Raw genomic sequence first — 26,254 nt, 5'->3', positions numbered from 1 at the left:
AAAATTAGCTGGGCGTGGTGGCAGGTGCCTGTAATCTCAGCTACTCAGGAGGCTGAGGCGGGAGAATCGCTTGAACCCGGGAGGCAGAGGTTGCAGTGAGCCGAGGTCACGCCATTACACCTTCAGCCTGGGCGAGAAGAGCGAGACCCCTTTCAGTTAATCAATCAACCAATCAATCATATATATATATAAATGAAGTTCAGGAAAGTTTGGCGGAAATGCAAATATCCAAGGATCAGGGCACAAGGAGGGAGATGGGCCTTAAAAAGGAAGTGAATAGAACCAGTCTGGCGCCGCAGGGCCCCATTATCCCGGGCTTCTGCTGTCACTCAGGGCTCAGAGGGCGAGGCGGGGCGCACGGTCCAATCAGGAGCGCCGGGGCGGGACCCTGACAACTGTTTTTCTTGGGAAGGAGAAGGCGGCGCACGCCCCCGGTCTCATTTGTTGTTGTGGTAACGACCGTTGGAACGCTCTTTCCGGCTCTATGAACTCTCGGCTCTGAGAGGCTCCAGGTTTCTCCGCCAGAGCTCCTGTCGCTCTGTCACCTGCGCTGTGTTCCTCTCTAGTCGCAGGAGCCCTGGGGAATAAAGTTGGGAGCTCAGGCATGGTGAGTGTGTGGGGCCAGGCATCCTGAGGCGGGGGCGAAGGGCTGGTTAGAACCGGCTGTGGCAGGTCCCGGGGCTCCCCGCGGCGACTCCGGGGTCTGTGGGGCTGGGCCGGCATCCCTGACCCGGGGCATCCTGTCTCGTCCCTGCACAGCGACTGCGGCCCCGGCCCCGGTACCGGAGCCCCCTTTGGGCAACTCCGAGCCCTTAGCCGCGGGTCTCCTCAGATTGTGCTGGGCCATGGGGAGGATCATGGGGGGAATCCCGTCTCGGGTGTGGGGTTCTTGCGTCAGAAAAGCGGTGGTCTGTGGGGTCCCCAGTCGTCTTTTCTCCTCTTAAAAGTTAAAATGGCCGGGCGCGGTGGCTCACGCCTGTAATCCCAGCACTTTGGGAGGCGAAGGCAGGTGGGTCACCTGAGGTCAGGAGTTCGAGACCAACCTGACTAACATGGAGAAACCCCCGTCTGTACTAAAAATACAAAATTAGCTGGGCGTGGTGGCGTGTGCCTGTAATCCCAGCTACTCGGCAGGCTGAGGCAGGATCGCTTGAACCCGGGAGGTGGAGGTTGCGGTGAGCCGAGATCACACCACTGCACTCCAGCCTGGGCAACAAGAGTGAAACTCCACCTCAAAAAAAAAAGAAAAAAAAAAAAAAAGAGGCACTGATAAAAATTCAAGAGTTTGTGCAAATGGGAATTCATGAATGAGAAGCACGCAGTCATGGTGTGTGGTTTGTTACCAGAAACGTGGAAATATTGCAGTTGAGTTGGATTTCAGTGCCCTCAGGTAGGACTTTAGTGCACTGCGCACACTTCAGTCCGATTACTTAAGGTTTCTCCCGCTGCCCACATGGACTGGTTTCCCCCTCCATTTTCCAAATCTGTGGTCTGCAGGGTCTCACATCTTCCCCGCTATGACCCCAGCCTAATTCTTTAAAGGCCTGCGGTAGCATCTTACATTTTCAGTTCCCTTCTCATATTTCCAAACATTAACTTCCCTTCTCCAATTCACAGTATTATCAACTATTTGTCCTTTTTTTTTTTTTTTTTTTTTTAAGACGGAGCCTCAGTCACCCAGGCTGAAGTGCAATGGTGCGATCTCGGTCGCAGCAATCTCTGCCTTCTGGCTTCAAGGGATTCTCTTGCTTCAGCCTCCCAGGGTAGCTGGGATTACAGGCGTCCACCACCGTGCCCGGCTAATTTTTGTATTTTTAGTAGAGACAGGGTTTCACCAGGTTGGCCAGGCTGGTCTCGAACTCCTGACCTGAAGTGCCCCCCCCCCCCCCCTCCCCGCCCTCGGCCTCCCAAAGTGCTGGGATTACAGGCGTGAGCCAGCTGTCCGGCCTATTTGTTCTATATTGTACAATATATTCACCCTTTCCTTCAAATAGATGAAGCATTTTAATGGTTTCTTAATTTTTTTTTTAACAGAACCACGGGTGACTTTTAAAAATATTTCTATTTCTGAACATTTCACATAAGAGGAAAGTAGAAAATAACGTCTTGACACTCCAGTGAAAAAAAACCCTTGTTCCTTTCCTCGTGTTATCTTTCCTTAGAGCACAAACACCTGCTCCGAATATCTTGCACTTGAGGTTTTGTTACCTGAAAGAAAGTTGTGAGTGTGAGCTGTCCAGGTCCTTGGCATTTTGAACAAATAATTGAACAAAACGCACTAACAAAGTAACTAACGAAACACAGGAAGGAAGCAACGAAAGAAAAGCAGAGATTTATTAAAGGGAGAAAGCACTCCAAGATGGGAGTGGGCCCAGCAAGTAGCTCAAGGACTCAGTTACAAAGTTTTCTAGGTTTTAAGTACTCCTTTTGAGGTCCCTTTCGGCTACCCCTTCTCTTGATGTAGGATTTGGTCCTGGAAAGGATTTGGTCTGTGGCTAATTAAAGGCTGAGGTTAATTGGTGCCCTATGCAGATACACTTTTCCTTTCCATCTGAGAAGGTGGAAGGGGAAGGGTTGTAAAGAGAGAGTAGTCTTTGATCCCATGGGTGAGATGGGATTTTTCCTTTTGGTTTAGCTTTTGGAAGTTGGCATTAATTGGCTTTAGGTTCCCTGCCCCCAGACCCAGGTGTTTTCCTTTTGATCCAGCTTTGGGAAGTCAGCATTTATTGGCCTTAGATTCCCTGACCCTAGACTTTGGTGTTTTTCCTTGATTCAGCTTTAGGAACTCGGCACAAATTGGCCTTAAGTTCCCTGCCTCCAGACCCTATTCTCTTGCCTCAGTTCCCCTTTGGAAACTTTGTGGGGTGATGTGTCTTCAGGAGACCCCTCCTATCTTTCCCTGTATTGGGGTTTAGAACTGCCTGGGGCTACCCCATCATGCCCACACTTGCTATGTCTCTAGGAGGGTTTAGAGAGTATCATCCTTGGGACCACTCTTCCCACAAGTTAGCGTGTGGTGTGGGATTGGGGCCTCCAAAGGGAGCCACTGAATTTTCCGGGGTGAAAGGAGATGACTGGTACACTCTTCATGTAGTTAGCCAACTCCTTGCCATGCTCAGCTTTTCTCCTCCAACTCCAGTTTCTGTTACTTTGAAATGTGGCTGGTCAGCCAATTGGATGGTGCTATTGAAGGGAAAGAGAAATGATTCCTGTCCTCTGGATTCTCTCAGACTAGTGAATGAGGAATATGATTCCACAGGACAATGAAAACCCACCCCAACAGGGTGAAGCAAATCAAAATGTATGTGGGGTACACAATGCGGTGGGGAATGATACAATACAATGTTGACGAGAAACCCTCATTGAGCACATCAGTGAGCAGGATGGCAGTAGGATTTTGACAACTGCAAGTGTCGTATACCCACCAGTTTTGTTTGTTTTTGTTTTTTGTTTGTTTGTTTTGAGACAGGTTTTCGCTCTTGTTGCCCAGGCTGGAGTGCAGTGGCTTGATCTCGGCCCACTGCTGCCTCTGCCTCCTGGGTTCAAGCAACTCTCCTGCCTCAGCCTGCTGAGTAGCTGAGATTACAGGTGCCGGCTAATTTTTGTATTTTTAGTAGAGACAGGGTTTCACCATGTTGGCCAGGCTTGTCTCGAACTCCTGACCTCAGATAATCCACCCGCCTTGGCCTCCCAGAGTGCTGGGATTACATGCATGATCCCAACCTGTAATCCCACACCTGGCCCACCAGTCTTATTTATTTACTGAGATGGAGTCTCACTCTGTTGCCCAGGCTGGAGTGCAATGGTGTGATCTTGGCTCACTGCAATCTCCGTCTCCCGGGTTCAAGTGAGTCTCCTGCCCCAGCCTCCCAAGTAGCTGGGATTGCAGGTGCCTGCCACCACACCTGGATAATTCTGTATTTTAGTAGAGATGGGGTTTCACCATGTTGGTCAGGCTGTTCTCGAACTCCTGACCTCAGGTGATCCACCTGCCTTGACCTCCCAAAGTGCTGGGATTACAGGTGCAAGCCACTGTGCTCGGCCTATACCCACCAGTCTTATACAGAAGAGTTTCACTGCCCTAAAAATCCCTTTTGCTTCATGTAGTCGTCACACTCCCCTCCCTCTCTTCTACTAACCCCTTAATCCCTTTGCACAACCGATGATTTTATAGCCTCTAGAGTTTTGCCTTGTCCAGAATGTCATGTACTTGGAATCATGTTGTAAGTAGCCATTTCGACCTCTTCGTTTCATGTAAAAATACGCATTTAAAGTATCTTTGTGTCTTTGTGGCTTGATAACAGATTTATTATGTCTTTGTTTTACAAAATTTTAAAGAGATGGGGTCTCACTATGTGTTGCCCAGTGTGGTGGGCGGATCATGAAGTCAGGAGATCGAGACCATCCTGGCTAGCACGATGAAACCTCGTCTCTACTAAAAAAAAAAAAAAAATACAAAAAATTAGCCGGGCGTGATAGTGGGTGCCTGTAGTCCCAGCTACTCAGGAGGCTGAGGCAGGAGCATAGCGTGAACCCGGGAGGCGGAGCTTGCAGTGAGTGGAGATTGCGCCACTGCACTCCAGCCTGGGTGACAGAGCGAGACTCTGTCTCAAAAAAATAAATAAATAAAAATAAAAGTAAATAAATAATAAAATAAAAAATAAAAATTACATTTGGCCAGGCATGGTGACTCATTCCTGTGATCTCAGCACTTTGGGATTTACCCTATACCTATTTGGGCACACAAATCCTATAGCTGGAGGTAACCCCCTTAGGGAGTGAGGAGAATCTTGGAAGTTAGGAGTGGTAATTTATTACATATGTAGATAATAATAATGTTTTGTGTATATTAGGTTAAATAGTATAAATATTGTAATTGCTAGATTTACATAAATTGATAGGTTTAGGATTGTGAAAGAAGGATTAGATGTTAAAATTGTGATTATTCAATTTGTTGTGAGCAGTTGCTGAATAGGCCAAGATATTTCAGAGTTGTTTGGTTAAGGCCCCCTTAACCAATCTCCCATAGTGTTGCAATCTCCCATAGTATGCTTAAGTCTGTTGATGGGTACTCTTGAAATAAAATGGAGATTGGTGCTAGTTTTTGTCATGTAAGGAGAATTACACTTGATATTAGTTAGACCCCTTGCATTACTTCAGAAGTAAAAGGGGGATAGTCCTAATTTTATCAACAGTGCTATGATAATTATAAGGGATACTGTTTGGTTTAGGGTTTTTGTGATTGTTCATTGTCTGGAGTGTATCATACTGTTGATGATAACTACTAGGATCTCCTTGGATTAGAGATGCTGTTGCTTATGTAAGGAACTACTTTGGTGGTGACTTCTGTGGAACAGGCACTTTTTCAGTTAGAATGGGGATAATGGCTAGCGTATTTCTAACCTCATTCAGATTAGGAGCCAATGTGAGTCCATTATTGCAGTCAGAGTCTCTGTGAAAATAGTATAAAAAGAATAGTGAGGAGATGTAGGGGATGAATTTGAATGGGAAGGATATAAACCAGCATTTTCAAGGTATGGGCTGGGTAGCTTATTTAACTGACCCTACTGTAGGATATGGTGTCCTTGGTACCATGGAGAATCTGGAATTCTCAGGAATGACTTCAGTTCCTACAGTTCTAGTAATAAGAAGGTTTAAACCTCCATAATTTGTTCTATTAAAGTAACCATTTTATCATACATATTTTTTATGTTTGTGGTGGGATACTAGATATTAGGATGGGCATTGAGATATATCATACACACAGGGCTCGTGTCTGGGGTAAACGGTTTTTTCACAGAAGATGCATAAGTTGGGCGCTTGGTCGGTGGGGACCCATGCGGGTTCAACATGCGTATCAAGAAGTGTTATTTCTGTTTGGGGCCCATCTACCCTGGCCATGGCATGATGTTCTTCTGCAACAATTGCAAGGTGTTCAGGTTTTGTAAATCTACATGTCATAAAAACTTTAAAAAGAAGTGCAATCCTCACAAGGTTAGGTGGACGAAAGCATTCTGGAAAGCAACCAGTAAAGAGCTTACAGTGGAAAATTCATTTGAATTTGAGAAACATAGAAATGAACCTATCAAATACCAGCAAGAGCTATGGAATAAAACTGTTGATGCAATGAAGAGAGTTGAAGAGATCAAACAGAAATGGCAAGCTGAATTTATAATAAACTGATTGAAGAAAAATGAAGAGCTACAGAAAGCTCAGGATATCAAAGAAGTCAAGCAAAACATCCATCTTATCCTAGCTCCTTTTGCAGGCAAAGGGAAGCAGTTGGAAGAGAAAATGGTACAGCATTTACAACAGGATGTGGACATGGAATATGCGTCTTAAAAATCTCTGTAACCATTTCTTTATGTAAATTTGAAAAAGCCCCTTGGAGAATTAGAACTGCTAAATTCTTAGTTTATTTTTTATATAAGGTCACTTAAATGAAAAGTGATTAAAATATATTTTTCCTACATTGCTATCTACAAAACATCAGATATTACGGATATTAGATTGCATCTCAGTGTTAAATATTCACGGATAGATGTACTTATGTAAAATCATGAAAATTCTACTTATAACTATAGAAGTGAATTGTGGACATAACATGGTTATACCATTTGGATAATGGCACTTGGCAGCATTTATATAATAACTAATGGCAAAAATTCATGGCTAGTGATGTATAAAATAAAATATTATTTGGAGTAAAATATTTATTTAAAGTTATAGAAGGGAAATACAACAAGGACCTAACAATTTGTATGACAATGTCAAATATTATTTTGATTTTAGTATTTCCTGTTTGGGTTTATTTGCATCTTAGAAGAGCATAATGGCATTGTTTGATGAAGCCTCATGCTGCACTATTTTGACCTGGTTTAATCGTTCTGATAGGTAGTTGTGGATATTGGGGATGAGAACTGAATAATCTTTGCCTGGAATGGCACTGCACTCTAGAATTTCCACTTTGGAGAATACTCAGTTCTAACTTGTGATTCCTGGTAGAACAAACTTTATTTTTCTAGACTAGCAATGATCTAGAAGCAGAGGAATCTCATTGCCTTTTAAAATCTATTATGTGGTTTTCTTTTAAAAAGTTCTTGTCGCCAGGCATGATGGCTCATGCCTGTAATTCCAGCACTTTGGGAGGCCGAGGAGAGCAGATCACAAGGTCAGGAGTTCGAGACCATCCTGGCTAACACGGTGAAACCTTGTCGCTACTAAAAATACAAAAAATTAGCCAGGCATGGTGGCACGTGCCTGTAGTCCCAGCTACTCGGGAGGCTGAGCCAGGAGAATCGCTTGAACCCAGGAGGTGGAGATTGCAGTGAGCCGAGATGGCACCACTGCACTCCAGCCTGGGCAACAGAGTGAGACTCAGTCTCAAAAAAAAAAACAAAGAACAAAAAAAAACCTCTTGTTTTTGAAAAGTAGAATTTAGGGGAAAACATCAGTTCATTCTTTGCATGTAAAACCAATTTAAAAGTAAAAAAAAAAAAAACACATAAGTGATTATACCAAAATCATGGGTATGATACCTGAATTCATAAGAATAAAATTGTTTTTCTTTTTTTTTCTTTTGAGACAGAGTCTTGCTCTGTTGCCCAGGCTGGGCATGCAGTGGTGTGATCTCAGCTCAGTGCAACCTCTGCCTCCCGGGTTCAAGCAGTTCTCATGCCTTGGCCTCTCAAGCAGCTGGAATTACAGGCACGCGCCACGACGCCTGGCTAAGTTTTGTATTTTTAGTAGAGACAGGGTTTCACCATGTTGCCCAGGTTGGTCTCGAACTCCTGACCTCAAGTCATCCGCTCACCTCGGCTTCCCAAAGTGCTGGGATTATAGGCATGAGCCACTGCGCCCAGCCTAAAATTGTTAATATAAGTGTTTTAGTAACAAAATTGTGTATATTTCTAGTGTGACTATATCATGTAATGCTCCTAGTAAAATAGTAGTATTTAGGGCGTTTATTATATTAATATTAGTGTATTCTGCAATGAAAAATAGGGATAGTAGACATTGAAGACCAAGATTAGTTCTGATTTGCCTTCTTCTAAGTGGACTGGGGCTCAGTTAGTTTCCACTAGCATTGAAATGAATCCTACTATGGCCAGGGGTTGTGATGATAAAATTATCCAAATTCTTGTGTGATAAGAGTTGATAAAGGAAATGACCCACTTATCAAGAAAACTGATAGAAAAGGAATGGCTAAGGCAACTGTTTTTTTTGTTTTTGTTTTTGTTTTTGTTTTGAGATAAGAGTCTCCCCCAGGCTGGAGTGCAATGGCGTAATCTTGGCTCACTGCAACCTCTGCCTCCTGGGTTCAAGTGATTCTATTGCCTCAGCCCCGTGAGTAGCTGGGATTACAGGTGTGTGCCACCATGCCCAGCTAATTTTTTGTATTTTTAGTAGAGATGGGGTTTCACCATGTTGGTCAGACTGGTCTCGAACTCCTGACCTGGTGATCCGCCCGCCTCGGCCTCCCAAAGTGCTGGGATTACAGGCATGAGCCACCGCGCCCAGCCTAAGGCAACTTCTTATGGGATCGTCTGGGCTACTGCTTGGAGTGTGCCAATTAGTGCGTATTTTGAATTGGATATTCATCCTGATCATAAAATGCAGTAGATGGCCAAACTTGATGGGCTACAATAAATAATACTCCTGTATTTATATTAAGAAATGGGGGTTAGGGAGGGATTCATATGCAAGGGTCAGGGCGAGGTAGGTGTGATGGTATAAAGGAGGATGGATGGATGGTATTAGTGGTTGTAATGGTTCTGTTTTTTGTTGTTGTTGTTGTTTTTGTTTGGTTTTTTTTGAGATGGAGTTTCGCTCTTGTTGCCCAGGCTGGAGTGCAATGGCGCGATCTGAGCTCACCACAACCTCTGCCTTCCAGGTTCAAGCTGTTTGAGATGCTTGTTTCCCAGTGCTGTAAAGAAATAGCATTTGAACATAAATTAAATTTTTTTAGTAAGGCCATTTTAATACTTTCTGCAGAAAGGGTACATTTGTTAGCAGTTTTGTTACTAGAGTATACTGAACAAAGGAGATAGGGTTATTTATAACCTGATGTGTCCACCTTACTGCTGTGTTTGGTTTCCACTGGCTGGAACGGGACCTCATATTTTGTATTTGTTCTGATTGGCTAATAACTTAGAACTTTTTAAGAGAGGCAAAGACAGAGGAGAATAAAGGAAGAAGTAACTTGTGGAATGTTGAGAAAGGTACAAACACCTTTAAGGAAGAGGAACAGGCTATGACTTAATGTTTGCTCGGACCAGTATAAGCATGCCAGGGCAAATATGTAGGCTAAATTGTGGGAGTTAAGAATATAAAGTATATTGATTTTTGCTTATTATGGTGAGTAGATATTTAAGAATGTTAGTATAAGTTTTTGAATAAATTTTGCTTTTAAGATAAGTTATAATTTATTTTTAATTAGATGGGGAGGAAAGTTTTTGAAGAGGAACCTCTACTTTAGTTTTTACAAAACGATTCTCCTGCTCAGTCTCCCCAGTAGCTGGGATTACAGGCATGTGCCACCACGCATGGCTACTTTTGTATTTTTAGTAGAGATGGGGTTTCCCCATGTTGGTCAGGGTGGTCTCGAACTCCTTACTTCAGATGATCTGCCCACCTCGGCCTCCCAAAGTGCTGGGATTACAGACATTAGCTACCATGCCCAGCCTGTAGTGGTTCTTTAATGAGCAGCTTTATTGCTTTGGCAAAGGGTTGGAATAATCCATATGAGCCTATGATGTTAGGTCCCTTGCAGAGTTGTATGTAACCTCAACTATTCATTCAACAAATGTTAAGAATGCTATAGTGAGAATGGTGGGAATAAGTAGGAGAAGGTTAATGATAAACTTACTGTTAAGAAGAAGGATTAGTTTACTTTGACTAGTACGTCTTAGTCAAAATCATTTTGAGGTTATATTGCGCTGTGAGGTCACCTCAACTAAAATTTTTAGTTCACTGGATAAAATGTTAATACCTGTTAAGTTAGGCTAATTATTAGATATGTGGACTAATAAATTTAAGTTCCATAGAATCTTCTCATCATATTTAAGTATTCTTCCTCTTCACAGATAGGTCAATTGCACTGATAAAAAGTAAGATATAGCTAAACCCTCATATGACCAGTCTTACAAGTCTCTGTTTCACGAACAAATGATTATGCTACGCTTGTACAGTCAAGGTAATGGGGCCACTAAACATGTCACTGAGCAGAAAGTGCCAGTTTTTGGTGACGTTTTTGGTAAACAGGCAGGGTTTGGTTTTGCTGAGTTCCTTTTACTTTTTAAAATCTTTCCTTAGTGCTTGCCTGTGTTGGCTTAACAATTTGGAGAAAATAATTAGCTTGTAGGTTTGATTAGTTATATTGAGTTGTTAACTGTCAGTGGATGGTAACTATGCACTTTAATACACATTTTATTTATTTATTTTTGAGACGAAGTTTTCACTCTTGTTGCCCAGGCTGGAGTGCAGTGGCGCCATCGTGGCTCACTGTAACCTCCGCCTCCTGGGTTCAAGCAATTCTCCTGCCTCAGCCTCCCAAGCAGCTGAGATTACAGGCATGCGCCACCATGCCCAGCTAATTTTGTATTTTCACTAGAGACAGGGTTTCACTGGGTGGGTCAGGCTGGTCTCGAACTCTTAACCTCAGGTGATCTGCTTGCCTCGGCCTCCCAAAGTGCCGGGATTACAGGTGTGAGACACTGTGCCCAACCCTTATACATATTTTATAATAGGTTGTAGAAGTTCCCTTGTATTCTTGATTTCTATTTTGAAGGAGTGTTGAGGTTTGTCACTTTTTTTTTTTTTTGCATGTGTTTGGATTGTGGTTTTTGACATTGATTCTGTAACTATCGTGCATTGTATAAGTTGATTTTTAGAAATGTTAAGCAGTGTTGCTTCCACGAATTAAATCCCACTTTATCATGGGGTACAGATGTTATCATATATGGGTGGATTCTCTTTGCAAGTGTATTGTTGAGGCTTTGTGTGTTAACATTTAAAGAGATATTAATGTATAGTATTATAGTCTAGCATTATAATATGCATATATATACACATATGTATATACATGCACAAATGAAGTATATATAGTATATAGTTATGATAGATAACTGGTAAATATTATATGTAACTTATAATGTTGTATATAGCTGTTATATATAAATGGCATTATGGTAAACAGCTTAATGTAATATGCCATTATAGTATACTAAATTTATATAGTTTTAGTCTCCAATGTATAGTGGGTTTCAATTCTATGTCAGCCTGCAGAATTATTCAAATACCCCATTCTCATCCTCCCATGGGAACAAAGGATAATCTTACCCTCTTGATGCTACAGTGTGCCATTCAAAAATATTCATGATCATGGATTTAGGAAAGATTCTATGATGTGACAACACAAGCACTAGGAACAAAGAAAAAATATATAATTTAGACTGCATTGAAATTTTAAACTTGTGTTTCAAAGGACACCATACCAGCAAGACATCGAAAAGCATATGGCCATACCAGCCTGAATGCACCTAATCTTTTTTGATCTCAGTTCCTACCAGGATTGGGTCTGGTTATTACTTGTATGAGAGTAATACTGGGAATACCGTGTGCTGTACACTTTAAAAAAAGAAAAGGGGCCAAGTGCATTTGCTTATACTTGTAATCCCAGCACTTTGGGAGGCTGAGGCGGGTGGATTGCTTGAGCTCAGCAATCGTAGTTCAAGACCAGCCTCAAGAACATGGTAAAACCCTATCTCTACCAAAAATACAAACAATTACCTGGGGGTGGTGGTACACACCTTTGGTCCCAGCTACTTATGAGGCTGAGGTAGGAGGATCGTTTGAGCCTGAAAGGTGGAAGTTGCAGTGAGCTGAGATGATGCCACTACACTCCACCCTGGGTGACAGAGTGAGACTCTGTCTCAAAACAAGGAAGAGAAACTTTTTCTTTTTTTTTTTGAGACGCAGTTTTGCTCTTGTTGCCCAGGCTGGAGTGCAATGGTGCAATCTTGGCTCACCGTAACCTCTACTTCCCGTGTTCAAGTGATTCTCCTGCCTCAGCCTCCCGAGTAGCTGGGATTACAGACATGCGCCACCATGCCCAGCTAATTTTGTATTTTTAGTAGATACTAAATACTATTTTTAGTATCTACTAAAAATACAAAATTATACTGTGTTGGTCAGGCTGGTCTCGAACTCCCAACCTCAGGTGATCTGCCCGCCCAGGCCTCCCAAAGTGCTGGGATTACAGGCGTGAGCCACCATGCCCAGTCAAGGAAGAGAAACATGATGAATTATCATGGGTTGAGGAAATGGAATTTGATTGAGTATCAAGTTTTGGGGGCATTCTCCCTGAACTCCCTTAGAAGGATTTTTGATGTAACTGGGCTCTGCATGAGAAGGACAAAATGGGTCAAGAAGATGCCCTGAGCAGCCTGACTCACCTTTGGTCAAGGAAGGAAGGAGTCCGTAAGACTCCCGCAGCTGGCTCTTTTTAGGAATGACAATCCCTAAATATATGGTTCCCTCATTATATTCCAAAATACCTGCTTTCCCTCCCTAACGGACGTCTTCAATTATGGATCCACCCTGACATATTTGAAAGAGCTGCAGGATTTTAATCGTTTTTTATTTTCCCACAGAGCCATATATGACTGTATTTAAAATTTTATTATGTTGGCTGGGTACATTGGCTCACGTCTGTAATCCCAGCACTTTGGGAGGCCGCGGTGGGTAGATGATGAGGTCAGGAGATCGAGACCATCCTGGCTAACACGGCAAAACCCCATCACTACTAAAATACAAAAAAAAAAATTAGCCGGGTGTGGTGATGGGCACCTGTAGTCCCAGGTACTCAGGAGGCTGAGGCAGGAGAATGGGCGTGAACCTGGGAGGCAGAGCTTGCAGTGAGCTGAGATCGTGCCATTGCACTCCAGCCTGGGCAACAAGAGCAAAACTCCATCTCAATAAAACAAAACAAAAAAATCCACAAAAATTAGCCGGGTGTGGTGGTGGGCACCTATAATCCCAGCTACTCAGGAGGCTGAGGCAGGACAATTGCTTGAACCCAGGAGGCTGAGGTTGCAGTGAGCCAAGATTGCGCCATTGTCCAGCCTGGGTGACAGAGCAAGACTCTGACTCAAAAAAAATAAGTACACCTAATAATTCCTGATGTTAAGCACCTTTTCATGTGTGTTGTGGTCATTTGGATGTATCTTGGAGAAATGTTATTGGAATACATTGGCTATCTTTTTTTTTTTTTTTTGAGACGGAGTCTCGCTCTCTTGACCCATCTGGAGTGCAATGGCATGATCTTGGCTCACTGCAACCTCCGCCTCCCAAGGGGCTGGGATTACAGGTGTCTACCACCACCCGCAGCTAATTTTTGTGTTTTTAGTGTAGTCGGGGTTTCAGCATGTTGCCAGACTGGTCTCGAACTACCGACCTCCAGTGATCTGCCTGCCTTGCCCTCCCAAAGACCTGGGATTACAGCTGTGAGCCACTGCACCCAGCCCATTGCCTATGTTTTGGTCAAGTCGTTTTACACTTAGGACAGTAATTTATTTGTTTATTATTTTTTTTTAGACGGAGTCTCGTTCTGTCACCAGGCTAGAGTGCAGTGACCCGATCTCGGCTCATTGCAACCTCCGCCTCCCAGGTTCAAGCAATTCTTTTGCCTCAGCCTCCTGAGTAGCTGGGACTACAGGTGTGCGCCACCATGCCCAGCTAATTTTTGTATTTTTAATAGAGACAGGGTTTCACTGTGTTAGCCAGGATGGTCTCGATCTCCTGACCTCGTGAGCCACCTGCCTTGGCCTCCCAAAGTGAATTTATTATTTTTAATTACTATAAAGTAAAATTACATTTTACTAGCTTAAGCAATTTTAAGTGTACAATTAATTTACTTAGACAACTCTGTATAACTTATCTATGATGAATCATACTCTGTTTTGTGTGTGTGTGTGTGTGTGACTGCCATTGTGTAATTTCCATAGCATCGTGAATTTTCATGCATAAAGCATGGGACAGGGTGTTATTTTCTAAGATTAAATCATATTTCATTGTATTTAGATGCCTACCACATTTTTGTATGCATACAACCATCAGTGGACATGTGGATGGATCCAGCTCTTGGCCGTTGTCAACAGTGGTTTTCAAATATGTCTCCATGACCTGGTTTTCTATTTTTTTTTTTATTTTATTCGGTATAAACAGACCTACAAGTCAGCCACTGGAAGATATGGTAATTTTGTTTGTTTTTGAGACTGAGTCTCACTCTGTCACCCAGGCTGCAGTGCAGTGGCGCAATCTTGGCTCACTGCAGCCTCTGCCTCTCAGATTCCAGCGATTCTCCTGCCTCAGCCTCCCAAGTAGCTGGGATTACAGGTGTGCGCCACGACACCCGGCTAATTTTTGTATTTTTAGTAGAGACAGGGTTTTGCCGTTTTTGCCAGGCTGGTCCCAAATCCCTGACCTCAGGTGATCTGCCCTGCTCGGCCTCCCAAAGTGCTGGGATTATAGGCATGAGCCACCTTTCCTGGCCGTAATTTTGTTATTTTTAGAGCCACTATCATACTATTTTCCAGAAAGGCTGAACCATTAATAATCCTGGAGACAGAGCACATGTTTGCCTTCTCCCTCTGTGAATGGTGGCCTCTCATAAGCAAAAGTTTGTTTTGTTTTGTTTTGTTTTTGTTTTCAGACAGCGTCTCGCTCTGTCTCCATGCTAGAGTACATCGAGTGGCACGATCTCAGCTCACTGAACCTCCACCTCCTGGGTTCAAGTGATTCTCGTGCCTCAGTCTCCCAAGTAGCTGGCATTTAGAGGTATGTTCTACCACACCCAACTAATTTTCTTATTTTTAGTAGAGACGGGTTTCACCATGTTGCCCAGGCTGGTCTCAAACTCCTGGTTTCAAGTGATTTGCCCACCTCAGCCTCCAATAGTGCTGGGATTACAGGCGTGAGCCACCACACCTGTTCACACAAACATTTTTATGTTTGATAAATATTTGCCTTTTTGTTACGATTGGGCACCTGGGGTTTTACTTCTCAACCTTGTTGACATTCAGCTATGAGCAATTTGGTTACAATTTAGGCTTTACTACCCAAGCAGAGATCCCCAGAATCGCTTCTTCTCATGCGTTCGGTTTTTTGTTTTTGTTTTTGTTTTCGTTTTTTTTAGCTATTTATAACTGTCTTATTAGTTAGATTGATGGACCCCTCACAAAATCCAGTTGTTTGTTTCTGTCATTGGTATTTAGAACAAAATCTACTTCCTAGATATCATCAAATTTTAAACTTGGGAACAGACATTTTCAAGGATACACAGCCTCAAGACTCCTTATGTTAACTTTTTTCTGCATGCGAATTCACAGGACTTGGTTACAGCAGGCACTACAGACCCACACTACAAACAGACATTAGGGGCAGCCCAGACAGCACACCTTTTTATGTGGATTCACCGGAAACTCACACATTTTCCTGTTCTGCTGTTGCTTTACCCCGTGGTTAAATTGTAGCATCAGAATTGCTTTATGGAAGAAAGTGAGTATAGGCAGAGAGTAAGAGGTCTGATGTCCAAGTAATGAAATCTTTGGAGTCCACAGCATTGTGAGAACTTCTTAGGAATAGGGTATAGATGTCCAGTGTTGTCAGTCTCACCCATCCTTCTCTACACATGTGGGATGTTTCAGGACTCAATGACCTTTGAGGATGTGGCTGTGAACTTCACTCCAGAAGAGTGGGCTTTGCTGGATCCTTCCCAAAAGAATCTCTACCAAGAAGTGATGCAAGAAACCTTAAGGAACCTGGCCTCTATAGGTAAGGGTGACAACATTACTCACTCAGTGAATTAGAGAAGTGTTTCTCATTCATCAGTTCTGTTGAGTAATTTGGAATATGGACAGGCAATACTTTGATGAATAAATGAGGAATGGTTGCAGTGTATCATAAACATAGAATCAAATAATTATTTCATAATTTTATACTAATTCAGGCCTGTGTATCTGTGTCTGTATTTTAGGGAAGAAATGGAAAGACCAGAACATTGAAAATGAATACAAAAATCCCAGGAGCAACCAAAGGTAATCTGCACTCACAAGACAAAGCACTGTCTCTAGAAAATTTTAGAATGGGAGGGAATGTTAAAAAGAAGGAAACAAACAAAAAAGCTGAGTTCCATTGTATTTATTCTTAGAATATTTTCTCTAAAAACATGCATTTATTTGTGACATAGGCATAAGCCATGGTGTCCAGCCTATAATCAGCCCTTTGGGAGGGGGAGGTTCAGACCAGAGTATTGCATGAGCCCAGGAGTCAGGCTACACTGAGCCATGATGACATCATTGGACTGTAGCCTGGGCAACAGGGCAAGATTCTCACTCACAAGCAAAATTAAAAGACAAAGAGGTTTTGTATTTGTACAGTAGTTTACATGGAAATAGTATTAAGCCCCATATCTATTTTTTGATAATAGATATGGCTGGGCCATCTTGTAGACCATGTGGTCCATTCATGTTCATACAATTCAGACAGAGTAGAAAACCTACACTTTGCTGGATCATGTTAAAAATGCAAGTGTAAGACTTGTGAATGAATATAAAGATCACTGATAAACCCATTAAGTGTGCTTTTCATTTTTCACAGAGGTCTTATGGAAGAGAGACTATTTGAAAGTGAAGGTCATCAGCGTGGAGAAATTTTGACCCAGGTTCTGGATGACATGCTGAAGAAGAAAACTGGAGTAGCATCATGTGAAAGGAATGTGTGTGAGGTTGGCATGGGTCATTTATCCCTTAATAAGCACACCAGAACTGACACTGGACACAAGCCATATGAGTATCAGGAATATGGACAGAAGCTATATAAATGTACATACTGTAAGAAGGCCTTCAGCTACCTCCCCTACTTTCGCAGACATGTAATTGCACGCACTGGAGAAAAACTCTATGAATGTAAGGATTCTGGGAAGGCATTTAGTTTTTCCACTTCTTTTCATAGACATAAAAGAGCTCACTCTGGAGGGAATCCCTATGAATGTAAACAATCTGGAAAACCCTTTGGATGCACCTCAGAACTTCAAATGCATGCAAGGACTCACAGTGTAGAGAAACCTTACAAATGTAAGAAACGTGAAAAAGCATTTAATAACGTATCTTCCTTTCAAATACATGAAAGAATGCATAGAGGAGGGAAGCATCATGCATGTAAGGGTTCTGGGAAGACATACCGTTTTTTTGGTTTCTATCACAGATGTAGAATGCTTCACGCTGGCGGGAAATTTTATGGATGTAAGAAATGTGGGAAAGCCTTTATTAGTTTCTGTGCCTTTCGATACCATCAAAGGACTCACACTAAAGATAAATCCAATGCACGTAAACAATGTGGGAAAGCCTATATTTCTTCCATTTCTTTTCGATATCATCAATTGAGTCACACTGGAGTGAAACACTACGAGTGTAAGCAGTGTGGCAAAGGCTTCAGTTTGCCCAATTCCATTCGATGTCATGAAATGACCCACACTGGAGAGAAACCCTATAAATGTAAGCAATGTGGGAAAGCTTTCAGATGTGCCTCAAGCCTCCAGATACATGGAAGGACTCACACTGGGGAGAAACCCTATGAATGTAAACAGTGTGGTAAAGTCTATCGTTATTGGAGTGGCCTTCGAGTACATGAACTAACTCACATTGGAAAAAAGCCTTATGAATGTAAGGAATGTGGGAAATCATTCTATAGTTCCGGTTTCCTTCTAAATCATAAAAGGATCCACACTAGGGAGAAACCTTATGAATGCAAGGAATGTGGGAAAGCATTTGGTAATCCCATATCCTTTCAAAAACATGAAAGGAGTCACAGAAAAGAGAAGCCTTATGAATGTAAGGAATGTGGGAAGGTATTCAGTTTTTCTAGTTCCCTTCAGAGACATGAAAGGACACACACTGAAAAACCCTATGAATGTAAACAACGTGGGAAAGGATCTTTTTGTAGAAGCTGTCCTAGGCACATGAAGATACACACTGGAGAGATACTTCATAAACGTAAGATTCGTGGACAAGTCTTTCATTCTCCCAGTTCATTTCAAACACGTGAAAGATCTCACACTAGAGAAAAATGCTATAAATGCAAGCAATGTGGAAAACCCTTCATTTATTTCAATGCCTTTCAACGTCATCAAAGGAGCCACACTGGAGAGAACCCCTATGAGTGTAAGCAATGTGGGAAAGCCTATATTTCTTCCACTGCTTTTCAGTGTCATGAATTGAGTCACACTGGAGCAAAACGCTGTAAGTGTAAGCAATGTGGCAAAGGCTTCAATTTGCCCAGTTCCATTCGATGTCATGAAATGACTCACACTGGAGAGAAACCCTATGAATGTAAGCAATGTGGGAAAGCTTTCAGATCTGCCTCGCACCTTCGAACACATGGAAGGACTCACAGTGGGGAGAAACCCTATGAATGTAAACAGTGTGGTAAAGTCTATCGTTACTGGAGTGGCCTTCGAATACATGAACTAACTCATATTGGAAAAAAGCCTTATGAATTTAAGAACTGTGGGAAATCATTCTATAGTTCCAATTTCTTTCAAAATCATAAAAGGGTCCACACTAGAGTGAAGACATATGAATGCAGGGAATGTGGGAAAGCATTTGATAATCCTACATCCTTTCAAAAGCATGAAGGGAGTCACAGAAAAGAGAAGCCTTATGAATGTAAGGAATGTGGGAAGGTATTTGGTTTTTCCAGTTCCCTTCAGAGACATGAAAGGACACACATAGGTAAAAAACGCTATGAACATAAACAACGTGGCAAAGGATTTTCTCATCTTAGAAGCTTTTCTAGACACATGAATACTGGAGAGAGATCCCATAAATCTAAGATATGTGGAAAAGTCTTTCATTCTCCCAGTTCATTTCAAGCACGTGAAAAATCTCACACTAGAGAGAAACGCTATAAATGCAAGCAATGTAGGAAAGCCTTCATTTATTTCAGTGCCTTTCAGCGTCATCAAGGGAGTCACACCGGAAAGAAGCCCCATGAATGTAAGCAATGTGGGAAAGCCTATGTTTCTCCCATTTCTTTTCGATATCATCAGTTGAGTCACACTGGAGCGAAACGCTATGAGTGTAAGCAATGTGGCAAAGGCTTTAATTTACCCAGTTCTATTCGATATCATGAAATGACTCACACTGGAGAGAAACCCTATGAGTGTAAGCAATGTGGGAAATCTTTCAGATGTGCCTCAAGCCTCCGAATACATGGAAGGACTCACACTGGGGAGAAACCCTATGAATGTAAACAGTGTGGTAAAGTCTATCGTTATTGGAGTAGCCTTCGAATACATGAACTAACTCATACTGGAAAAAAGTCTTATGAATGTAAGGAATGTGGGAAATCATTCTATAGTTCCGGTTCCTTTCTACGTCATAAAAAGAAACTACACTAGGGAGAAGCCTTATGAATGTAAGGAATGTGAGAAGGTATTCAGTTTTTCTTGTTCCCTTTGTAGACATGAAAGGACACACACTGGCGAAAAGCCCTATGAATAAACAACGTGGGAAAGGATTTTTCATATCTTCCATGGAGCTTTGAATGCATGAAAAGATACACTACAGAGAAACGCTAAATGTAAGGGGTGTATACAAGCATTTAGTAATTTCTCTTCCTTACTTATACATGGAAGGATGCACACTGGAGAGAAGCCATATGAATGTAAGAATTGTGGGAAAGCCTTCACATCTGCCAAGAACCTTCAAAATCGTGGAAGGACAGACACCAGAGAGAAACCATGTGAATGCAAGCAATGTGGCAAAGCTTTCATTTGTTCCGGTTCGTGTCAGCGACATGAAGAGATACATTCTGTTAATATGCATTCAATTATCCCCATTCCTTTGAAACATAGAAAAAGAGTAGGGAAAGGACCTGTGAGATAATTTATTTCTGAGTTGAGAAGAGCTACCGGTGAATGGACAATTAAATCTGGATGTATTTAGATATTTAGATGGTTCTGATACAATTCATCTATAGCCAATCTTTTTTTTTTTAAATTTTTTCATTTTTTAGATGGAGTCTTGCTCTGCTGCCCAGGCTGGAGTGCAGTGGCATGATTTCAGCTCACTGCAACCTCTGCCTCTCGGGTTCAAGCAATTCTGCCTCAGCCTCCCAAGTAGCTGGGATTACAGGCAACCGCCATCACACCTGGCTAATTTTAGAGATGGGGTTTCACCATGTTGGCCAGGCTGGTCTCAAACTCCTGATCTCAAGTGATCCACCCACCTCGGCTTCCCAAAGTGCTGGAATTACAGGTGTGAGCCACTGTACCCTGCCATTTATAGCCAATCTTAATGAGATTTCATAGGCACAGACAGGGAAGGTGTCAGTCACATATTAGAGGCACCACACAGGGAGAGCAGTGTGTGGCCACCTGCTTCAGCCCATTTTTTCTGATTCTCTTGCTTGCAAATTAAGAGTATTCTCCAAATCCTTGACTTTCCTTTTCTCAGAGTCGTAGTTCTCCAGAGATGTTGCCAGATGATTCACATTAAAGGTACATTTCCAGTTGGCTTTTTTATTTCAAATATTAGTAAATGATCACCAGAGAACTAATTCAAACTGTCATGGTTGGAAATACTCTGATGGTCAACTCCCTAATCTATAGAGTGAGTTAAGGTCTATACTCTTTTGCAAGCATTGTTCTAGTGGCAGTGACCCTGTTCATGATTCAGCCTGACATTTACTATGCTTCCCTGAAAACCAACTAGATGGGAGCTTGTTTCTCTCCTGCATTGTGTAGTGACTGGTGCCACCCAGGACTTTCATGTGAGAAAAAGCACCTTGCTCTTAATCTGGGAATTTTGAGTGTTTTTTGTAATGCCTCAGTTTATTCTTATTTATGGTTGATTATATGTGATTAAGAACACTTGCTATTTATGTCTGATCCCACAAAATCAGCACTCACTTTATTTGCAAAGCACCAAATTTTATGTAAGAGGTGTAGTAATTGGGAATGTGAACCTAAGTTATAAGTTACATTCTTTCTCTTTATTTACATGTCTCCCTTTCTATAGACCTCTTCCCCCGCCGCCCCCACACCTTTTTGAGACAGTCTCTGTCACTAGACAGTCTCTGTGCACCAGACTCATTGCACAGTGGTGCAATCTCAGCTCACTGCAACCTCCGACTCCCTGGTTCAAGCAATTCTCCTGCCTCAGCCTCCTGAGTAGCTGGGATTACAGGCATGTACCACCACGCCCAGCTAATTTTTGTATATTTAGTAGAGAAAAGGTTTCACCATGTTGGCCAGGAGGGTCTCGATCTCCTGACCTCATGATCTGCCCACCTTGGCCTCCCAAAGTGCTGGGCTTACAGGTGTAAGCCACCGTGCCTGGCCTCTACAGGCCTCTTAAACCTTTTACTCAAATCAGACCCTGGTCAAAGTAATACAAAAAAGTTAAATACAAAAATTGTGGTAACTCCAAAAGGTGGAATGTAACTCATTGAGAACTACTCCAATAAGTAAACTCAGGTATTAAACACGTACAGGAAGGAGACCTGTTGCCACTGGTGAATTGTTCATAGCTTTCACTCTCCTCATGGGTATTCATTTTTAAAGAGTCTCCCTCTGTCACCCAGGTTAGAATGCGGTGGTGCAATCATAGCTCACTGTAGCCTTGAACTCTTGGGCTCCTCCAGCCTCAGCCTTCTGAGTAGCTGGGACCACAGGTGCTCGCAACCACACTTGGCTAATTTTTGTATTATTGGAAGAGATGAGGTTTTGCCATGTGACCCAGGCTAGTCTTGAACTCCTGTGCTCAAGCAGTCTTCCTGTTGTGGCCTCCCAAAGTGCTGGGATTATAGGTGTGAAGCATTGTGCCTGGCCCTGCCAGCCTCTTCAGTAGTTGGAAGTACAGGTACAGGCCACCTCGGCCAGCTAATTTTTTAAATTATTTAAAAATTTGTCTTTTAATAGCTTTTGTAGACAGTTTACTCTGTCACACAGGCTGGTGTGCAGTGGCGGGATCATGGCTCACTGCAGCCTTGACCTCCCTGGGCTCAGGTGATCTTCCTATCTCAGTCTCCCAAGTGGCTAGGACTACAGGCATGTGACACCATACCCAGATAATGTTTGTATTTTTTGTAGAGATGGGGTTTTACCTTGTTCAGGCTGGTCTTGAACTCTGGGTTGTTAGCAATCCTCCCACCTTGGCATCCTGTAGTGCTAGAATTACAGGCTTGAGCCATGGCACTTGGCCTCACAGGTAGTTGTTGAAAGGCCTGGCCTGCCAACGGTTCGAGTGGCCTCTCCCCCCACCCATCCACTCTCCCTCCCTTCGGGTACCACTGTGAATTTGCAGGGGGCAACAGAGGCTAAGGCCAGTATGGAGGCTGCAGAAGGAGGGAAATGGAGCTCCCATGGGTGCTTCCTGGGCAGCCCAACCTATTCTGCAAGTGGCCTCCAGCTGCTCGGAGTAGCTCCAGAAGTGTGGATTCTGATAAGCTGCAGAGCCCTGAAAAGCAGGAGACTCATGTGCAGATGCCCTTGGCAGGGTGCTGTCCCTTCTGTGGTTGGACCCCTGGAGCCTGGGGCCATATTCAGGAACAGTGTTTTGGTTCTGACATGCAGAGGGTCCCTGGGGTCAGACGGTTATCTGTATATATGAAGAAAATCTGTGGTGGTCAGGTTCAGAGACAGAATTGTTTGGACCTCACCTGGAGAAACCATTTATGAAGTTGACTGTTTAGCTCAGAAGCTTAAGAGTGTCACCTGGTAAGAGTTTCCTGCTGGTGAATGTGAAGGTCTGGAAGGAGGGAGCGTTTCCACACTGTGAGGAGGGGATGGGGGCTATGAGAGAAAGCCTTGGCCATGTCTCATCCCCAGTTGCCGCCCCCTGAAGGACACTTGCCTCTCCCTCCTGGTCCAATCATGTCTGGCCTGGTCTTGGTTCCCCTCAGGCTCTGAGGTGACAAGATTGCTCCGCTGGACACTGAGTCTGGAATTCCCAGTACACACTAGTAACCCCAATGGAGACCAAAGGAGCAGGAACAACCCTTTGAGTAAGGAAAAAGATAGTGCCCTGTCTAAAAATCGGGATCAAATTTCACTAAAATGAAAATATCCAATGACCAAGTTGCAGGGAGGGAGCTGGCCCTTAGATGGTAGCTAGAACCCCTCCCGCTCTGCAGGTCCAGTTACCCAGGGCTTCTACTGTCACTTCTGGATGAGGGAATGGGGGCCTGGACCCCTGTCCAATCAGTAGCGCTGGGGCGGGGCCCTGCCAACTGTCCATCCTGGGAAGATGGGGACGCATTCCCGCTCTTACCTTGGTGACCCTGCCACTGAGGTTGGGATCCAGTCTTTCCCGCTGTGAAAGGGAGCAGGTCCCTACGCCACAACTTCTGTCGTTTTGTCGCCTGCATTGTGACCTGCACTAGTCACGGGAGCCCTAGAGAAGAAGCCAGGACACCTGGAAGCCTGGAAATGGTGAGTGTTCGGGGCCAGCTACCCGAGACCTGGCAGGGGCTGGTTGGAAACGGCGGGAACCGGCTGTGACGGGATCCCAGATCCCCTGCAGGCAACTTGGGGGTTTGGGACCCGAGTTCTGGCACAGCTCGGCCGCAAGGTGGGGTTGGTCCAGCAGCCAGGACCCTGGCCGTCCCGTCCCGATGTCCCTGCCTGGCGACTGCGGCCCCAGAGCCCTCTCTGGGCAGCTCCGCACCCGCAACCTCGCGTCTTCCCAGATTGTGCGGGGGCCACACTTGACATAAGAAGAGTTCTGCCTTGGGTGTAGGGTTCGTGTGGGAGAAACTGCGGTCCGTGGGGCCCCCAGTACTTTTTTTTTCCTATTAAAAATTAAACTGGGCCAGGCACGGTGGCTCAGGCCTGTAATCCCAGCACTTTGGGAGGCTGAGGTGGGTGAATCACGAGGTCAGGAGATCGAGACCATCCTGGCTAACACGGTGAAACCCCCGTCTCTACTAAAAAACAAAAAATTAGCCGGGTGTGGTGGCAGGCGCGTACAGTCCCAGCTACTTGGGAGGCCGAGGCAGGAGAATGGCGTGAACCCGGGAGGCGGAGCTTGCAGTGAGCCGAGATCACGCTACTGCACTCCAGCCTGGGCGACACAGCCAGACTCTGTCTCAAAAAAAAAAAAAAAAAAAAAAAAAAAAAAAAAAAAGAGCTTCTGGGTTGCTGAACACATCGCAAGGCTGGGATGGTGGTACGCCCAGAGACAGCAGGGAGGCTCTATCCCCCAACTCCACATCTTGCTCTATCATTCTCATCATCTGGCTGTTCATCTATATCCTTTGTAATGTCCTTTATAATATATAGGTAAACAACAGCAACAAAAAAATTAAACGGAGGCACTGTTAAAAATTAAACAGTTTGAGCATATGGCGATTTATGAATGAGAATCACCCAGTCATGGTTTGTAGTTACCAGAAAAATTTAGAAGAATTGCATTTTAGTTGTATTTCACTTCCTTAGGTAGAACCTTAGTGCACTTACAAACACTTCGGTTCAATTGCTGCTTTTGATTTCTTTACATTGCCCATGGGGACTGGTTTCTCCCTGCATTTTCCTCATGTATGGGATGCAGGGTCTCAAATCCTCAACCCTGTGACCCTAGTCTATCTCTTGCAGTAATGTTAGGAAAATTTCAATTTCTTTGCCAAATCTCCAAACATTAACTCTTTTTCTCCAATTCACAGTATTATCAACGATTTGTTCTTTATTATGGAGTAGAAACAACAGAGGTATCATAGTCAGACTGACTATCTTGGAAAGACCTTTATGAAAACCAAAATCTGAAGTTCCTATTCAGCAGTGCCCTGTGGGGAATTGTTGGCTATGGTATACACTGTGTATTGTATTCAACTTCCTCTCAGAGTTTGTTTCTAATGTTTTTTTTTTTTTTTTTTTGTTTTTTTTTTTGAGACGAAGTTTCACTCTTGTTGCCCAGGCTGGAGTGCAATGGCATGATCTCGGCTCACCGCAACTTCTGCCTCCCAGGTTCAAGCAATTCTCCTGCCTCAGCCTCCCGAGCAGCTGGGATTACAGGCATGCACCACCACGTCCGGCTAATTTTGTATTTTCAGTAGACACGGGGTTTCTCCATGTTGAGGCTGGTCTCGAACTCCCAACCTCAGGTGATCTGCCCGCCTTGGCCTCCCAAAGTGCTGGGATTACAGGCGTGAGCCACCGTGCTCGGCTGTTTCTAATCTTTTTTTAAAGTAATTTTTTTGTCAACTAATGTCATAAATAAAAACATTCTAATCACAAATACATTTTTTTGTTATTGTTTTAAGAGAATGGGCTTTGCGGGCCAGGCGCGGTGGCTCACGCCTCTAATCCCAGCACTTTTGGAGGCTGAGGCAGGTGGATTGGGAGTTCGAGACCAGGCTGACGAACATGGAGAAACCCCGTTTCTATTAAAAATACAAAATTAGGCTGGGTGCAGTGGCTCACACCTGTAATCCCAGCACTTTGGGAGGCCGAGGTGGGCAGATCATGAGGTCAGGAGATCAAGACCATCCTGGCTAACACGGTGAAACCCTGTCTCTACTAAAAATTACAAAAACTTAGCCAGGAGTGGTGGCGGGCACCTGTAGTCCCAGCTACTCGGGAGGCTGAGGCAGGAGAATGGTGTGAACCCGGGAGGAGAGCTTGCAGTGAGCTGAGATCGCGCCACTGCACTCCAGCCCGGGCGACAGAGCGAGACTCTGTCTCATAAATAAATAAATACATACATACATACATACATACAAAATTAGCTGGTGTGGTGATGCATGCCTGTTATCCCAGCTACTCAGGAGGCTGAGGCAGGAGAATCTCTTGAACCCAGGAGGCGGAGGTTGCGGTGAGCCAAGATTGTGCCATTGCACTCCAGCCTGGGCAACAAGAGCGAAACTCCATCTGTAAAGAAAAAGAAGAGAATGGGCTCTGTTGTGGCCCAGGCTGGAGTGCAGTGGTATTCACTGGTGTCATCATGGCGCACTAAAGCGTGAAACTTCTGGGCTCAAGCCATCCTTCCACCTCAGCCTTCCAAGTAGCTCACACTACAGCTGCCAGCTACCATGCCTGGCTTGGAATTAAAGGAACTATTAATAATTGTAAAATTAGGGCTGGGCACAGTGGCTCATGCCAGTAATCCCAGCACTTTGGGAGGCCAAGGTGGGTGGATCATTTGAGGTCAGGAGTTGGAGACCAGCCTGGCCAACATGGTGAAACCCTGCCTCTACT

At 43.8% G+C, this 26,254-nt stretch overlaps 1 protein-coding gene and 1 pseudogene across 1 annotated transcript; both read left to right on the top strand.

The window, feature by feature from the left end:
- The first annotated feature begins 63 nt into the window (after positions 1-63).
- Positions 64-21,057, top strand: ZNF788P. The gene is made up of 4 exons (XM_031659863.1): positions 64-607; positions 15,708-15,834; positions 16,037-16,097; positions 16,660-21,057. The coding sequence occupies exons 1-4, from the start codon at positions 605-607 to the stop codon at positions 19,457-19,459; spliced, it is 2,991 nt and encodes a 996-aa protein (XP_031515723.1). The 5' UTR covers positions 64-604; the 3' UTR covers positions 19,460-21,057.
- LOC103879942 lies at positions 4,678-7,158 on the top strand (annotated as a pseudogene).
- Positions 21,058-26,254: the final 5,197 nt, after the last annotated feature.

Source organism: Papio anubis, chromosome 20 (genome assembly GCF_008728515.1).
Source record: "Papio anubis isolate 15944 chromosome 20, Panubis1.0, whole genome shotgun sequence".
NCBI classification, from domain to species: Eukaryota; Metazoa; Chordata; class Mammalia; order Primates; family Cercopithecidae; genus Papio; species Papio anubis.
Note: the sequence above shows the minus strand (reverse complement) of the source record. Positions and strands in the feature narration are given on the sequence as shown.

Excerpts from the sequence above, each read along its gene's own strand:
- ZNF788P (XM_031659863.1), top strand. Across the intron at positions 15,835-16,036 it reads AAGGAACCTGGCCTCTATAG|GGAAGAAATGGAAAGACCAG; the intron begins GTAAGGGTGACA and ends TCTGTATTTTAG. Across the intron at positions 16,098-16,659 it reads AATCCCAGGAGCAACCAAAG|AGGTCTTATGGAAGAGAGAC; the intron begins GTAATCTGCACT and ends CATTTTTCACAG.